General features: G+C 49.2%; 1 protein-coding gene across 5 annotated transcripts in view; it reads left to right on the top strand.

The window, feature by feature from the left end:
- Positions 1–18,548, top strand: part of samd11 (sterile alpha motif domain containing 11) — a 287,378-nt gene that overhangs the window by 244,297 nt on the left and 24,533 nt on the right. For all 5 annotated transcript variants that reach the window (XM_038773648.1, XM_038773650.1, XM_038773651.1 and 2 more), the window contains 3 exons: positions 7,094–7,209; positions 9,082–9,160; positions 14,230–14,930. In XM_038773648.1, the coding sequence (XP_038629576.1) occupies positions 7,094–7,209; positions 9,082–9,160; positions 14,230–14,930 (896 nt within the window). The remainder of the gene's footprint in view (positions 1–7,093; positions 7,210–9,081; positions 9,161–14,229; positions 14,931–18,548) is intronic.

Here is an 18,548-nt window from a genome sequence, read left to right as displayed (position 1 = left end):
AAACTGTGGTCCCACTGACCCTCTCGAGTGGATGCAGAAGTTCCCAAGGTGCTATTTTTAGAACAGAAGCGTTCCTGTGCCTTGGCCAAATTTCATCTCTCAAACAACGCTGTCAAAACAGAATAACTGATTAGGCATCTCATTGCTGCTTGTGGGAGCTTGCTGTGCATTATTTAGCTGCTGTGATTGCCTTCCTTCGTCAGCTTTTTAAATGCTTTTGGAAATTTATTTTTCTTATACAATTAAGGGGCAATTTTTTTTTTTAATAAACATTTTATTGAGGTATTTTTGGTATAGTAACAACAAAATAAATAATATACATGAAACCATAAACATAGTGCAAAAGCCATTTACCTTTCATACTGGTCCCACCCTTATTAACCCCCTACTCTAATCTAAACTACTCCCTCCCCACCCCCCCCCCCCCCCCCCCCCCCCCCGCCCCTGCTGACGATTAATTTCCCGCAAAGAAGTCGACGAACGGCTGCCACCTCCGGGCGAACCCTTACAGTGACCCTCTCAAGGCGAACTTGATTTTCTCCAAACAGAGAAAGCTAGCCATGTTTCCGACTTCGAGGGCTTTGAGTCCCTCCAAGCTAATAGTATCCATCTCTGGGCTACCAGGGAAGCAAAGGCCAGAACGTCTGCCTCTTTCTCCTCCTGGATTCCCAGGTCTTCTGACCCCGAACATTGCTACCTCTGGACTCAGCGCCACCCTTGTTTTTAACACCATTGACATTTCATAGAATTTACAGTGCAGAAGGAGGCCATTCGGCCCATCGAGTCTGCACCGGCTCTTGGAAAGAGCACCCTACCCAAGCCCACAACCCCACTGTATCCCCATAACCCAGTAACCCCACCCAACACTAAGGGCAATTTTGGACACTATGGGCAATTTATCATGGCCAATCCACCTAACCCGCACATCTTTGGACTGTGGGAGGAAACCCACGCACAAACGGGGAGAACGTGCAGAATCCGCACAGACAGTGACCCAAGCCGGAATCGAACCTGGGACCCTGGAGCTGTGAAGCAATTGTGCTAACCACAATGCTACTGTGCTGCCGCAATGATGTCTGCAAACTCCTGCCAAAATCACCTAAGCTTTGGACATGTCCAAAACCTGGATATGGTTCGCCGGTCCTCCCACACAGTTTGGGCACCTGTCCTCCACCTCAAAGAATCTGCTCATCCGGGCCACTGTCATGTGAGCCCGGTGAACAACCTTAAATTGTATCAGGCTGAGCCTAGCACATGTTGCAGACGTGTTGATCTACTCAACGCGTCCGCCCATAGACCATCCTCTATCTCACCTCCCAGCTCCTCCTCCCACTTGCGCTTCAGCTCCTCGGTCTGTGTCTCCTCCGACCCCATAAGCTCTTTATAAATGTCCGAGACGCTTCTTTCTCCTACCCACCCTCTGGAAACTACCCTATCCTGAATCCCCCTTAGCGGTAGAAGCGGGAAGGTTGACCCCTGTTTACGTAGGAAGTCTCGCACCTGCAGAGACCTGAATTTGTTTCCCCTCGCCAACCCAAACTTTTCCTCCAACACCCTCATACTCGGAAAGCTCCCCTCTTTGAACATATCCCCCATCCTCTCAATCCCCGCTCTCTGCCCTAACTGGAACCCCCTGTCCATACTCCCCGGGGCAAACCGGTGATTATTACAGATTGGGGCCCAGACCGATGCTCCCTCTGCTCCCACATGTCTCCTCCATTGGGCCCAACCTCTCAGGGCTGCCACCACCACTGGATTGGTGGAGTACCGTGCTGGCGGGAACAGCAGAGGCGTGGTTGCCAACACCCCCAAACTGGTGCCCTTGCATACATAATTAAGGAGCAATTTAACATGGCCAATTCACCTTCCCTGCACACCTTTGGGTTGTAGGGATGAGACCCACACAGACACAGGGAGAATGTGCAAACTCCACACAGACAGTGACCCGGGGTCGGGATCGAACCCGGGTCCTGGGCGGCGTGAGGCAGCAGTGCTAACCGCTGCGCCACCGTGACCCCCTCTTTTGGAAATTTCTGAGTGCATGAAAATCACGATAGAAATGCCCTGTTCTGCAAAACGAAATGCCACGGGGCCTTATGCATCAATCAAAAGAAGGAGATGGCCCCTCGGTTTCAAGCCATCTTGGAAAGATGGTACCTCTGCCAGCGCAGTGCCCACTGAAGTGTCGGCTACGTTCGGGTGAGAGTGCTGCCCACCAGACCAAGGTGGGAAGAACATGCTTGAAATTTAAGTGCACCTTAACCTGCAATCCTGCGAGATAAGGTAGAAATCTCGCAAGTGAGAATGGCAGGTCCATTCATCAGTTGACCATGCTAATACAGATATCACTGATTGTATGATCTGAAGGCTAATGGCTCGTGTCACTGGAAGTGCTACACCAGGTGGTTTGATAGAAGCTGAAAGCATTGCAAAGTGGTCGAATTGATCATTCTGCTTTCACTTCCACGTCTGGTATATTCGTAATGAGTTACAATACTTACATTATGGATTTTCCTCTGCCTTGCAAACACAAAAGGCTGGGTGTGGGGGGGGGGGTGTGGGGGGAAATGCATCCACGTGAACTGCTTTTCAAAGCAGTGCAGCTCAACCATTTATTAACGGGCACCAAAGTAACAATTTTTTTTTTATTCGACGAACAGATAATTGGAGATGAGATCAGGCCACCTGTGGTTTGCGCTTCTTGGATTTATAGATTTTTCCCCACTCCACGGTGGGAGCCACTGACTAATGCTGGGTGGCAGTTGCAAAGGTCTCAGTCAATATCTGGGGCCTCGTCGCAATGATGAATCTGATATTTTGGGGAGGGCACAGCAGAGCCGGATTCTAATGAACTGTCCTCTCCTCTTGATGAGGGTCTGTGCTCTCAAGGGGGTAAGCGCTCTGATTATTGTGCTCGCTGCATTGGCATCTTCCCATGGCTCAGACCAGGCCTTCCCAGCTGTAAAATGGCCGTTGTAAACTTGGCCCCTTTACGCCGTGGCCCAACGTATTAATGAGCTCGTTGCCTTGTTCCAAAGGTCTTTGGGACACCTTTCTTTAAAATGTTCATCGTGGCTTCCCGTTTCCATGTCCATGGGTCTTGGTTGCAGTGTCCATGTTCCGGGCTGATGATGTGCCCCCCACTAGCTGGCGGCATGGTAGCACAGTGGTTAGCACAGTTGCTTCACAGCTCCCGGGTACCAGGTTCGATTCCCGGCTTGGGTCCCTGTCAGTGTGGAGTCTGCACGTTCTCCCAGTGTCTGCGTGGGTTTCCTCCAGGTGCTCCGGTTCCCTCCCACAGTCCAAAGATGTGCAGGTTTGGCGGATTGGCCATGATAAATTGCCGTTAGTATCCAAAAAGGATAGGTAGGGTTATGGGATAGGTTGGTGGTGTGTTCAGAGGGCCAGTGCAGACTTGATGGGCCGGGTGGCCTCCTTCTGCACTGTGGTTTCCATAGTTACCTTATGTACAGTCACACTTCAAATGGACACTGAGGCGCTAAATAGCTTCGCTCCCTAATCTTTCCTCAATCCTACAATCATCGCCGTTTTAAAATCCCAAATTATCATCTCATTCTGATTTTTCTGATAATTCTGATTGTCAATTTCGTTGTTCTGAACTTCGAATCTTATTTTTAAAAAATATCAATAGTTCATTCCAACATGAGGTCCTCATCTAACTTTTTTTTAAAATTTAGATTAGCCAATTATTTTTTCCAATTAAGGGGCAATTTAGCGTGGCCAATCCACCTATTCTGCACATTTTTGGGTTGTGGGGGCGAAACCCACACAGACACGGGGAGAATGTGCAAACTCCACACGGACAGTGACCCAGAGCCGGGATCGAACCTGGGACCTCAGCGCCGTGAGGCGGTTGTGCTACCCACTAGGCCACCGTGCTGCCCTGGTCCTCATCTAACATGACTGACTGGTTGCAACTAAAGTCAATCTTCAACTACCAGCACTGGGTGCAACGTCTCCCTCTTCTGGCTGGATGTCTGCTTTGCACTCTTCCTGTTTTAACCCTGTGTTGCATTCAGGGTAATATAGTTATTCTCCTCTCCAGAAGCCAGGCACTTTTCATGAGGTAGGCTATCGCCCTCCGACACTTTTTGCCAAATGGTCATTGTTTGCGTATGACCTGAAACAGTGAGGAGGGGTAAACTGTGGGTATCACGGCTGAATCCGATCCTGTCCTCCACTGTCACTCGCACACGCCCGTTAGGGCTTGGTTATGTAATGGTCAGGAAGGGCCAGATTGCTACTGCTCCACACTCTTTTCTTACAATAGCAGTCTGGCCAAGAACACCAAGCTACAAGTTTACCAAGCCTACGTACTCGGTGCAGTCCTCTGGTGAGACCTGGACAAGGTATGTTATTGGGGAGGAATAGTTTCCACCTTCGGGCAGCACAAGTGGCTAGCACTGTGACCTCACAGCGCCTGGGTCACTGTCTGTGCGGAGTCTGCACGTTCTATAAACATTCCCGCACCTTCTCAGCTTCCCCTACGCAAATGAGGCCGAGATGGTCATGCCAGGGCCGGGCTCCCCAGTCAGACCAGGCGATACTTAACTCGGAGTTGACCACCATAGCGCAAGCCATTAACGAGCGAGATGGAAGGCTGCTACAGGAATTGGGAATGGGAGCAGTGGCTGATTGGCCATTGTTTAACCCAGTGGTACTCTGGTTAGTCGTAAAATACTTGCAGTCGCCCATGCTGGGATCAGTTAGCCCGGTGCATCCTGGAGGCTGGACCTGTGGAATAGTTTGTGTGGCATCGAGGCAGAGAGTTTACCATTGAGCAATCAAGGTATCTGGACATTTCCCCCTTTTATTGCACGTCCTTAAAGCTTCTTGCTTTGGAACATCCTTTTAAAGAAGACAGTAGTCCTGTTTCTGGGCCGGGGTGTCCGACATAGTAACCATTGCTGCCTTGTACTTCAACAGGGGGGTGGACATAACCTACAAAACTGTACTCACTGAGGGAGAATTTGGGGGCGATATAGAGTGATAACCTTTAGCAGCTCTACTGAGGAATAGGAAGGAGCTGGCAGATCAAAAACTGTGTGACTCTAGCAACGCAGGCAGGAGCTCAAGGGACAGGTCCAGACCCCACACCGCTCACTCTCCACTTTCCAGATATAACGGCAAAGTACTCCAGGAGGAAGAAAATGGAAATTTAAACAAAATGCTGGAAAAAGCTCCGCAGCTTAGGTGGCGACTTGGGAGAGAGAGGCAAAGGTGACATTTTAGGGCCGATGGCCCTTCATAAGAGCTGGAAGCTGTTGGAAATGAATCATTGTTCAGCAAGTAATTTGCTGGGGGAGGGGAGGGTGTGTGGGAAGGAATGGGGAGCGGGATAGGGTGAAGAAGGGAACAATACAGAGGAAGGCCCTGTAGAGGATGGAGAGCGGGAGTGACCAAATGATAAAAGGGATGATAGTGCGGGGCAAATAAAGAAACAAAAGATGGGCCCGGATAGGAGGTGGCCTAAACAGTTCAGCAGAGGAGCAGTGGGGGGGAGGGGGGGGGGGTAGCACGGGCAGCACGGTAGCATGGTGGTTAGCACAATTGCTTCACAGCTACAGGGTCCCAGGTTCGATTCCCGGCTTGGGTCACTGTCTGTGTGGAGTCTGCACGTTCTCCCCGTGTCTGCGTGGTTTTCCTCCGGGTGTTCCGGTTTCCTCCCACAGTCCAAAGATGTGCAGGTTAGATGGATTGGCCATGATAAATTGCCCTTAGTGTTGTTTGAGTGGGGTTACTGGGTTACGGGGATAGGGAGGTGTGGGCTTGGGTAGAGTGCTCTTTCCAAGAGCCGGTTCAGAATCGATGGGCCAAATGGCCTCCTTCTGCACTGTAAATTCTATAACCTGGGAAAGGTGGGAAGGTTGGTGTGAAAGTGGGTAGACCATAAAGATTTAGCGTCATAGAGGTTTACAGCATGAAATCAGGCCCTTCGTCCCAATTGTCCATGCCGCCAATTTTTAAGCGCTAAACTAGTCCCAATTACCCGCATTTGGCCCATTATCCCTCTATATCTATCTTACCCGTATATCTGCCTGAATACGTTTTGCAAGACAAAATTGTACCCGCCTCTACTACTGCCTCTGGCAGCTTGTTGCAGACACTCACCACCCTCTGTGTGAAAAAACTGGCCCTTTTATATCTCTCCCCCCTCACCTTAAACCTATGCCCTCTAGTTTTGGATTTCCCTACCTTTGGGAAAAGATGTTGACTATCTATCTTATCTATGCACCTCATTAATTTATAGACGTCTATACGTTCATCCCTAAGCTTCCTGTGCTCCAGGGAAAATAGTCCCAGTCTATCCAGCCTCTCCTTATAACTCAAACCTCAAATCCCGGAGGATGTTTGGAGGATCTCTCTGGATATATAGGAGATCCAGTCGTACCATCAACTCGCACCACCTCCACTCTCTGTAACCATCCTTCCATTATCAACATTTGCAAGCCCAGAAAATGGGAGCATTGGTTACGACCTTCAAGTCATTAAACTTGATGGTTAAGTTGCCCAGGACATTATTTAAGTACTCTGATTTCTATTTCTTTCAATCATGAAAATATGAGGATCTGCAAAAAAAAAAAATGGTTTGAACAGCACCTTTCGTTAAATAATGGTTGTATTTTTCTGCTCCTGACCAATGCATGTTGTTGTCGAGCTAACAGTTGTTAAGGGTTTTGGTTAGAAGGTTGCAGGCTATTTTAAATATTGATAACGCAGGAGTCTTATCCCTGCGGAGATTGTGCTAGAAAACTGCCTTGCGTGCAGCTGCTGCTCAGACAGAAGTTGTTAATAATTAAACATGCGACATAGAACCTCCAAAAAAGTATCAGGGTCTTTTAGAATCTGAGTGTTTATGTCAAACTGTAAACTGCTAACAATACTGGGTGCATATTTTCAATTACTGGGTGCTCCCCCCCCATGTCGATCTCCTCGTCCTGTCATTTTAAGGTGAAAAGTAAGAAGGGGCAATTAACCAGTGCAAATATCACAGCCTCTTCAGAATTGTGCTGAGGTGATGCTTAAACATGTTGTAAAATCCCTCACGTTTCTCCATCTTTTTGTTTTTCAGGGAATTGTCGCATGCAAACCCTTTGCTTTCACCTCAGAATGCACCACATATTGCTTTAGGCCCACATCTTAGGCCACCGTTCCTAGGAGTGCATTCGACGCTCTGCCAAACTCCAGGTGAGTTCAAAAAAACATGGAACTAGTGCCCAAGGAGCTGTCTTTAATATTTAAGTGAGGGGGGGGGGGAAACTCTCATCTCCCTGGTGCGCGATGGTTGTCAGCAGGTCAGGTGAGCCAGGCTCTATCGTGATGCCGCCCTTGATTGAATAGTTCATTAACATTCCCAATCCAGGCCCGTGCATGGAATGGCCAGATAGAAGGCCACTTGCGCAAACATTGCCCAGGAATGAGTCAGGGCTATGACAGAGGGGAGAGGTTGTGTAAATATTACAGCAAATGGGCTGCACGGTGGCACAGTGGTTAGCACTGCGGCCTCACGGCGCCAGGGTCCCAGGTTCGATACCGGCTCTGGGTCACTGTCCGTGTGGAGTTTTCACATTCTCCCCGTGTTTGCGTGGGTTTCGCCCCCACAACCCAAAGATGTGCAGAGTAGGTGGATTGGCCATGCTAAATTGCCCCTTAATTGGAAAAAATGAATTGGGTACTCTTTAAAAAAAAATGTTTTTAAAAATTACACTGAAGCATTTGGATTCACCCACGCTTCTCTCTGCACCAACCAGAAATGAATTGGCCAACTATTTTGCGAGGCTGTGGAAAAGAAAGCCTTCTATTTATTTATTTTTTATTTTTATTTTTTTAATTAATTTTTATTCAAGTTTTCTAATAACAATAACAAATTTTTCCTGCAAATGAAAACATACATATCGTGCTTCCGCACCGAAGCTAGAGCAGAACTCACCCCCCCCCCAAATAAATAGTTACAAATAGCAAATGATTATACAAAAAAGAACAGAAAAAGAAAAGATCAGAACAAACCCACTGCTGCAAAATCGAACCTCCCGACCATCCCCAAATCCCCCCCCCCCCCCCCCCCCCCCCAGGTTGCTGCAGAGACTGATCTCTCTCTACCCCTTCGCCAGGAACTCGAGAAAGGGCTGCCACCGCCAAAAGAACCCCCGTACCGACCCCCTCAGGGCAAATTTCATCTTCTCCAACTTAATGAACCCGGCCATGTCGTTGACCCAGGTCTCCGGACTAGGGGGCCGCGCATCTCTCCACTGTAACAGAATCCTGTGCCGGGCTACTAGAGACGCAAAGGCCAGAATGCCGGCCTCTCTCGCCTCCTGCACTCCCGGCTCCGAAGCTACCCCAAAGATCGCGAGCCCCCAGCCCGGCCTGACCCTAGACCCGACCACTTCCGACAAAATCCCCGCCACCCCTTTCCAAAACGCTTCCAGGGCCGGACATGCCCAAAACATATGGGTGTGGTTTGCTGGACCGCCCAAGCACCTTCCACACGTGTCCTCCCCTCCGAAAAACCGGCTCATCCTAGCCCCCAGTCATATGAGCCCTGTGCAGCACCTTCAGCTGGATTAGGCTGAAGCCTTCTATTTATGTCGAACATCCCTCAGGAACACCTGATAAAATGTTTCGTATACCAAACATCTAATCTGGCAAACCTGCCGATGCAGTCAGGAAGGATCGCAAAGACAGCTCGGAGGTGAATACCCTATGACGCTGTTTCTGATGGTGTTTGTGGAAAAGGGGGGACTATTAGCCAGGATCCTGAGAAAGCCCCCCTCCGTCCTTCGAACAGTGAAGCCTGAAGTCCACCTTAACCGCTGAGCAGGCCTCCAGTATCACGAGAAGGACGGTAGCTTTGACAGTGCGGCATTGCCTCCGCACTGCACAGGCAGACTTGACTCGGAGCAAGTGTTGAAAGCTTATTCCTCGAACGATGCATTCACTTCCAGAACACGCCAGAGGTTCAGTGGTTTTAACGGGTTTGTGTTTGTAGATGGCAGGCTGGGTATTTCAGACCAACGGGAGGATTCTCGCTAATTCTTGACCTTTGAACCACCCCTGCAGGTTATGGCTTTTTGCAGCCTGCCCAGGCTGAAATATTTGCACGGCAACAAGAGATGTTACGGAAGCAGAACCTGGCTAGGTAAGCACGGTGTTCATACAAGCTGTTTATCGGGCAGGTGCTTCCTGTTTGTCACGAGCTGAGATACGCCCGCGAAGAATAGCTGGATGCCCTTTCCAGCCGGCACAACTCACCGGAGCCTGGCTCCACCAGCTTGCGCTCAACCCTCACTCAAGTTACAGAGGGACATAGATAAGCTGCAGAGCTGGGCTGACAGGTGGCAAATGGAGTTTAATGCAGAAAAGTGTGAGGTGATTAATTTTGGAAGGAATAACTGGAAGGCAGAGTACTGGGCTAATGGTAAGATTCTTGGTAGTGTGGACGAGCAGAGAGATCTCTGTGTCCATGTCCATAGGTCCCTGAAAGTTGCCACCCAGGTTGAGAGGGTTGTTAAGAAGGCGTACGGTGTGTTAGCTTTTATTGATAGAGGAATTGAGTTTCGGAGCCATGAGGTCATGTTGCAGCTGTACAAAACTCTGGTGCGGCCGCATTTGGAGTATTGTGTGCAGTTCTGGTCACCACATTATAGGAAGGATGTGGAAGCATTGGAAAGGGTGCAGAGGAGATTTACAAGGATGTTGCCTGGTATGGAGGGAAGATCATATGAGGAAAGGCTGAAGGACTTGAGGCTGTTTTCGTTAGAGAGAAGAAGGTTAAGAGGTGACTTAATTGAGGCATACAAGATGATCAGAGGATTAGATAGGGTGAACATTGAGAGCCTTTTTCCTCGGATGGTGATGTCCAGCACGAGGGGACATAGCTTTAAATTGAGAGGAGATAGATATAGGACAGATGTCAGAGGTAGGTTCTTTACTCAGAGAGTAGTAAGGGCGTGGAATGCCCTGCCTGCAACAGTAGTGGACTCGCCAACACTAAACGCATTCAAATGGTCATTGGATAGGCGTATGGACGAAAAGGGAATAGTGTAGAGGAACTATAGAGGGGTTTCACAGGATGGCGCAACATCGAGGGCCGAAGGGCCTGTACTGCGCTGTAATGTTCCATGTTCTATGTTCTATGGTGTAACAATCGGGTGTCGTCAAGTGAACAATGTTAACCTTTCTGAACCTATTGCGTAGTTATCCCTGGTTCTCTGCATGCCCCCAGGCTGTGTACGGGGAGACGGTGGCACAGTGGCACCATGTCTCTGATGTAGCATTCCAGAGGCCCAGGCTAACGCTGCGGGCACATAGGGGTCACCGCGGCAACTGCTGGAATTTAAATTCAATTAATTAAAAAAATAAAATCTGGAATTGAATGCTGGTGACTGTGAAATTATCGGCGATTGTTGTAAAAACTCAACTTCCCCCTTTGGAGAAGGAAATCTGCCATCCTTACCCGGTCTGGCCTACATGTGACTCCAGACCCACAGCAATGTGGTTGACACTTAACCGCCCTCTGAAATGGCCGAGCCAGCCACTCCGTTCGGGGGTGCTTGCCAGCGGTGCCCACACCTCATGAAAGAATAACTGGCGCACAGCTGGTACCATGGTTTCCGATGGAATTCCGCAGAAAGGTTTCTGGCTGTTGTCTGTCAGATGTCACACATTTACTGTCAATCACTAAACTCCCAGCTATTCCTCGTCTGTGTTGACATCGGGCCCGATCTAACCGAATTGAAACAGGGTCGCGTGTCGAGCGCCTTTAGCCGGGTATTTCCCGGTGCTCGCAGCGGCGAGAAAGACCACGCTCCAAGGCCGCACTTAGTCCCGTTTCCTACACTGAGGAACTTCGCTCGCAGCAACTCCTCAGTGCAGGAGGAGATCTGGGCACTATTTTTAAATGGCGTCCTGAATACTCTCTCCCCCCCCCCCCCCCCCCATGCCACCCCCAGGCCCCCCAAAGCCTGGTCCAATCCCCAGTGATGGAAAAAATTCCAGCCTGGCACCTTGGCACTGCCTGCCTGGCACCACCCCTGCTGGGTGGCAGTGCCACCTTGGCAGTGAGGCATTCCAATCGCGACATCTTGCGAGATCCCGTTCGATCCCACGAGACGGGGAGATCCCGGAAGAGGGATCTCCCAGAATCAGCTGGTAGATTACGCCCGTTGTACTTGCAGCATAGTATCAGGTGCTTCCCAGGATCCTGCTGTTTATCTTGTATTTCCCTTGCCTTGTTAGTCCAGCCTAAGTGCATCAGCTCACACCTTATCCGGACTGAAATCCAAATGCCACTGATCAGCCCTGCTGACCAGCCCGTCTATATCCTCTTGTAATCTAAGACTATCCTCCTCATTATTTACACCCCACCACTTTTTGTATCATCTACGAACTTATTGATCAACCCTCCTACATTCATATCAAATTCATTGATATGAACCACAAACAGCAAGGGTCCCAACACTGATCCCTGTGGGGCCCCACCGGACACAGGCTTCCAGCCAGAAAAATCAGCCATCACCCTCTGCTTCCTGCCACTCAGCCAATTTTGGATTCTATTTGCCAAATTTCCTTGGATCCCAGGGGGTTTTCCCTTCGTTATCAGTCTCCCACGTGGGAACTCATCAAAAACCTTGCTGAGGTCCAAGCAGACTACGCATGGTCCTCATCGACACACCTGGTCACCTCTTCGAAAAAGGGCGGGAGACAGAGAGAATCCTGTAAAATTGCCTGGGTAGCCTTCACGCCAGCCTCCTGTCTGCCCCCAATGCAGCTCGCAATTTCACATGGGTACGGTGAGGCTGAGGGAAGCCCGCCCACCATAACCCGCATTGAGGCCACCATTGTGTGCTGGGCACTGAAGTGCCACTTCCTCCCCGGCTGCAATCTTTCAGTGAGCCGGAGGAGTTCAAAGACAGGAGGGTATCTCAGCCGAGAAAGAAGGGGGATTCATCTCCATCACTGGCCCACTTTCCAGATCAGGTGTCCCTACAACCCCTCCCCCAAGTTCTTGCCTCCCATCACTCCCCCAGGTGCTCCCTCCTGTTGTGTTTGGCCCTTTGTACATCACGAGGGAACTCACCAAACAATTCGACTTGTCCAAACCAGAATCATTTCTTGAGTCTCGTGGGGTAAGATAGCAATCTGATACAGAGCATGCAATCATGGAGGCTGCTAACGACTCCTCTGAACCTTGCACTTAACACTGACCATTCACATGTACGTCTTATTACCCTCTCAATCTTCTTCTGTAGATGACCGGATCTGTCTCCCTTTATAGCTGAGTCACAGGTCACATGACCAGAGATCGCATGGTGTGTCTGTACTGCCACCTGCTGGTTGGAGGTTGCACACCATCCATCTATGATGTAGCCCATAGGCATATCACCACACCTTCCCCCTGGCCTTACCATCACCACCCACCCCCTCTCCCCTCCCGCCCCCGCCACGAGACCCTGCACCTGCCTTATCCTTTGGGCTTCAGCACTGAATCTGGTGGGACGCTTGCAGTCGCAGCAATGGCCACCGCTGGGACAATGCAGCCAGGCTGGCTGGCAGCTCCCTGAGGCAAGACTGTTAAATGGTGTTAAATGGATGTGGGGCAGCCGACGTGTGGGGATATGTTCACCGCCAAAACCTCAGGCGGCAGGGTGGGAAATCCGGCCCTTGGTGTGTGTGATCCTAGGTGACAGGGTAGTGGAAGAGGCTGGGCCTTCTAACCAAGCCTGGGACTGTCCACACTGATACCCACCAACACTTAGCAGCAGAAGCTGAGGACTAGGTTTACTTGGCAAAGACCAGCAAGCCACAGATTAAAGTTGGGCCCAGGAGAGTCGCTTTACCGGGAGTAAGTTCCAAACACCAGCGATAAAGGGTAGTAGGAGCACAGGGGATGTGCACGTCTGAGAGAAGAGAATATACCGTTGTAATTTATAGTTGTGGGTGGTGATGTTGGCTCGATAGTTCCAGAACCATCCGTTTTCTTACATTGTTGGGAGGTTGGGTAAGGCCGCACCCCACGTGTGCTCTCCCCATTATTATGAATAGACGCAGCTCAGTCTCTCTAAGGTAACTGGAGAAGGCCTGTTATTTGTAATAGCTGTATCAGTGAATAAGCGAGCAGAAAATTAATTATAAAATGACAGCACTGAGGCTGTCACCCATGTGATAGTCAGAATCTGCCCTGCCTCAGCCTAACGAGAGATAACCGTAGCAAATCCACCTTTCCACAGAAGATAAGCAACATCTGAACAAGGCTTCCAGGAAGAACAAAGAAACATTTTCATTTTTCTAGAACCTTTGACGGCCTCAGGCTTTACGGCCACCACACTGACACACTTCCAAAGTGTAGTCACTTGAGTGGTTTAGCAATTGGGTAGTCGATTTGCGCACAGCAAACTCCTGGCGGCGGCATTATGATAATGCCCAAGTGTAATCCTTTTTTAATGAGGCTGATTGAAGGGTAAATGATCACCCAGGACACTGGGCATAACATTCCTGCTCTTCTTCTAAGTAGCACTGGGGGATTTCTTTACTTCCATCCGAATTGGGCAATGAGGCCTCAGTTTAGCATCTCTTCTGAAAGACATTATAGTGCCCTCTCTGTAGTGCCGACACTGGAGTGTCAGCCTAGATTAGCTGCTCAAATTCCTGGGGCGGACCTTGAACCCACAGCTATTTAGCTCAGGAGCAGGATTGTTCCCAACCGAGATGTGGCTGGCACTCGGGGTCATTAACAGAAGGGCACTGGGCTCACTTAAAAAATGGTTCTCCAGTGGAGAGATGGTTGGGTTGGTCGACTGGAGAGATTAGATCAAGTGGCCTGAAGGACCTTCTTCAACCAGGTGGATTGGTTGATACAGTTTTCCAGCTCCTTCTGGTGCTGAGACTTTTTGTCGGGCAATTTGTTGGCTAACCTAGGACCAAAAATTGACCCCGGGGAGAATTTGCCTGATGATATCTGCTCTGGGCACTGGATTTCCAATGTCCCCGACAGTCTTTAATTAATAGAATCATATTTTTTCACAACAGAAATGTCCCCGTGATCAGATTGGCTGCTGCGAAGGAACACCATGGGTATTAACATTTCCATTTGAATTACAGCAGTTATTTTAAGATGCTAGTCATTTTCTGAAGGCATATCTCTGATAGTGAGAAGTATTGAGAATTTTTCTCTCCCTTTTTGTTTCTATTCTTTCTCTTCACCTTTAGACTCGAAATGTCCGCTGAACTCCTGCGGCAAAAAGAGTTTGAGAATATGCACAGGCAGCGGATTCTTGGAGCCGACCCCTTGTCTCTACATTCCGGTTTGCCCCCCGATCATCCTGCGCTGCGGAGCATCCACGACGTTCCCGAAGGCCACCCGCTGCGGGAGGAGATCTCCCGCCGGAACGCCATGCTGGTCCTACGGCATAACACGGCGCCGCTGCTCTCTCTCAACCACGCTGTGCCTGGCAGCGTCCCGCCAAAGGAGCCGGGGCGGAAGGGCGCCAGGAAGGCGGCCCACCACAGGACAGAAATGCAGTGCGCCGGCGAGATCAAGGACCACCACGAGATCCGGGCCCGGGACGCGAACGCTGAGTGCAATGACGAGGAGATGAAGGACTCGGAGAGCGATCTCGAAGGGAGCGACGATAAGCCAGAAAACCTGAAGACTGAGGTGATCAGTTCAGTCCACGAACTCAAGGAATGCAAAGAGTCAATAAAATCTTGTGAGGGCATTAAGGAAACACACGAGGCTGCTGTCATTCAGAACCCCCCTTGTGTTTCGATGGGATCTCACTCTCCCAGCCATCTACTGGGCTCTGGAATGAATGAAGGCAAAGTGAAATACCTCACTCCTGCTCCAGCGCCACTTCCTCAACCACTTCCGTTTGGATTTCCATACACAGCAAATCCTTATTTCCACACAGGTAAGGCTGTCATGGGGATAGAACCACCTGATTAACTCAATGTATTCCAGACATGTTGTGGTTCCCAAGTTCTCAGTGGGCTGCACTTCAAACTGCTGAAGGAAACTGGAAATATTCTCCCATCTATAAATCGTTGGGGTTAGCGTGCAACCTGACAGGTTTACTGTGTTTCTTTCCTGGTGGCTGCACTTCTCCTCAGGAGGTGCTGTGTCAGGGCACAGTTCCAGGGGTATATAGATAAAGCCCTCGGGTACCCCTCTCAGTTGACCAGTGAACTAGGATGGGTCAACAAGCTTTCAAACTACGGAGAGTTTAACAGATCGGCCACTCGTTGGCTTTGTCGAGTCAGAGAGTTTTACAGCACAGTAAAAGGCCTTTTGGCCCATCCTGTCTGTGCCGGCCATCAAGCACCCATCTATTCTAATCCCATTTCCCAGCACTTGGTCCGTAGCCTTGTATGCTGTGGTGTGTCAAGTGCTCATGTTTGAGGATTCCCTTTCAGGCAGTGAGTTCCAGATTCCAACCACACACTGGGTGAAAAAGTTATTCCTCAAATCTCTTGCCCATTACCGTAAATCTATGTCCCCTGGTTATTAACCTATCTACTAAGGGGAAAAGCGCTTTCTCCCCTATCTATATCCCTCATAATTTTGTGCACCTCAATCAGATCCCCCCTCAGCCTACTCTGCTTTAAGGAAAACAACACTATCCAGTCTCTCTTTATAGCTGAAACGCTGCAGCCCAGGCAACATCCTGGTGAATCTCCTCTGCACCCTTTCTAGCGCAATTCCATCCCTCCTATAATGTGATGACCAGAACTGCTCACAATACCCTAGTTGTGACCTAACAAGCGTTTTATAAAGCTGCAGTCTAACCTCTCAGCTCTTATTTAATCCTCGGTTAATAAAGGCAAGCATCCCATATGCCTTCTTAACCACCTTAACTACCTGTCCTCTGCCTTCAGGTCTCTATTGACATGCACCCCAAGGTCCCTCTGGTCTTCTCTGCTTCCGAGCTCCTACCGTTCATTGTGTATTCCCTTGCATTATTAGTCCCCTCCCTAAAATGCATCACCCACACTTCTCTTCCTCTAATTTCTTTACTTTACACCCGGCTCATACTCTGGCTACTAGCTGACCCTGAGACCAATCCTAGTATCTCTACTGTCAACCTGGCTGGGATTAGTTAGCTCATCATACTCTGTGGATGGATGGGTCTGACTCACTACTCACACAGGTGACTTATTTAACTGGTGTATTATTACGACAGCTCCTTTGTAGCATCACAAATTAGCTTTCCATTAGTAACCGAGTGGAAGGTTCCATTTTTGAGTAGTGTCTGCTTGATCAATGTAACGAGCAATTGTATATTGAACGTCTTAATGCTGAGATTGACTGATTTGATTAGTGGTTCAGATATGGATCATACGTGGGTAATAGAATTGCGGTACAGACAAGTCATGACCTAATTTAATAGTAGAACAAATTCAAGGGGTTGAATGGCCAACTTCCATATATGTACAACTGGGAATCCACCTCCAAGCACCTGATATCTTTGCAACAACTTGAGTTTGTATAATGCCCATGACATAAAATATCCCAAGATGCATCACAGGAGTGTTATCAAATAAACTTTGACATTGAGTCACATAGTGAGGTGTTAGAACGATTTACCAGAAGCTTGAACAAACAGTTGGGTTTTAATGAGTGTCTTAAAGAGGAGGGAGTTCCTCGACTCCGTAAGACACAGTCACCAATGGAGGGCGATGAAAATTGTGAAGCTGAAGAGGCCGGAGATTCAGAAGCGCAGATGTCTCGAGGGTTATAGGGCTGGAGGAAGTTAGAGGTAGGAAAGGGCAATGTCATGGAGGGATTTGAAACACGAATGAGAGATAAGAAATTGTTGCCGGACTGGGGAGCCAGCTGCGGGTCGGTGAGTACAAGGGTAATGGATGAGGAGGACTTTGTGCATGTTAGAGATAAGGCAGTAGAGTTCTGGATGAACTCCAGTTTACAGAGGATGCAAGTGGGAGGTCGGTCAGGAGTGCTTTGGAGTAGTTGACTTCTCCCGTGAACTGGTCAGGTGTGCACCGTTGCTATGGCATGTTGCTAAGCACCAGGTGATTCTTCAGGCTGTCGAATCATTCTGGCGTTTCATAGTGGCTGACGGGGACAATTACATGGCTGAATGGGCTTGGCGGCTGGACGCTCTGCTTCCTCCAATTACTGCTCAACACAATTCCCTAGGCAGCTCCTTCATCTCCAGGTCCTATGCTGGCTGCTTGTTCCATCGCTAAACTGTCTCCAGGAAAACCTGCTGCCACCTAACAATTCCAGCTGATTGAGTTAATGGAGGGATCTGGGTGAAAGGTGTAGGCACAGGATATTGCCAAGCTTTGAAAAGTGAACAAAAAGGACGTTGGAACGTAATGATTAGGTAATGAGAAGGGTGGGTTGCTATCTCTGTTGATCCAAGTGGTCAGTTTTCTGTGCGGTTAATTTGCTGTAAGGCTCCGGTTACTAATGCCACCAAAGTCATGAAACAAGTCAACGCTAATTTATGGGTTTAGTTGGATTTAGTTGACAGTTAGAAAGCTGGGTTCCGAGAGGGCGGTGTAAGTCATTTTGAATGAACACCCCCATTTGGGAATTATTGGCCGATCCTCAGGGAAAGCGGGTTACTGGATGGGTGGACACACTCAGGGGATTGGAGGGGGGAACGGGGGTTAGGAGGAGCAGACAAATCAAGATTGGATCTTCTCTCTAGCTGATCCATAACCCTAACCCCCCCCCCCAAATTACTGTGTCCAGTGCAATACCAGGGCATTCACTTCCTTTCAAAGTTGTGGAACCACTGGCTCTTTGATTGTTGTTCCTACCTTAAGTTCTCCAGTCCAACAATCAGGTTCTTCTTTGACCCATCCCCAAATATGTGAATGTTTGTCATGTGTGACTAAAGCTGCACACTACTCATAATTGTGGTCTGACCTATGGGGCGTGACTTTCTTCATTTTCCTCCCATCAGTGTGTTTCGATCAGAGAGGAAAGATCTGTTCGGTTGGTCATTTCTAACCAGAGAATCAGATCCCAAGCCTATTTGACATTAATGATCAAATGAGTTCTATGTTAATGACATTGCTGGTGACATAGTAGACACGCCTGGAGCAGGTGATCTGACCTTGTTTGAAAGGGTAAACTTAACAAAGATATATCTGTTCACTAAAATAAAAGCAATTTTCGGATGTGTCCATTAATGTCAAGACTTCCATGGATTGGTGATCCTTCGTTGTTCCTGGGCCACAGTCTTGAGCTGCTGCAGTCCTGTGCTCCCACAATACTGTTTTTTAAATAAATTTAGTGTACCCAATTCTTTTTTTCCCAATTAAGGGGCAATTTAGCATGGCCAGTCCACCTACTCTGCACATCTTCTTGGGCTGCGGGGGGTGAAACCCACGCAGACCCGGGGAGAATGTGCAAACTCCAGTGATCCGGGGCCACGGTTGAACCCGGGTCCTCAGCGCGTGAGGCAGTAGTGCTAACCACTGTGCCACCGTGCCGCCTTCCCACAATGCTCTCGGGTGGATATTCCAGCATGTCGATCCAGTGCGGTGAAGGGATG

Source organism: Scyliorhinus canicula, chromosome 16 (genome assembly GCF_902713615.1).
Source record: "Scyliorhinus canicula chromosome 16, sScyCan1.1, whole genome shotgun sequence".
Taxonomy (NCBI): Eukaryota; Metazoa; Chordata; class Chondrichthyes; order Carcharhiniformes; family Scyliorhinidae; genus Scyliorhinus; species Scyliorhinus canicula.
Note: the sequence above shows the minus strand (reverse complement) of the source record. Positions and strands in the feature narration are given on the sequence as shown.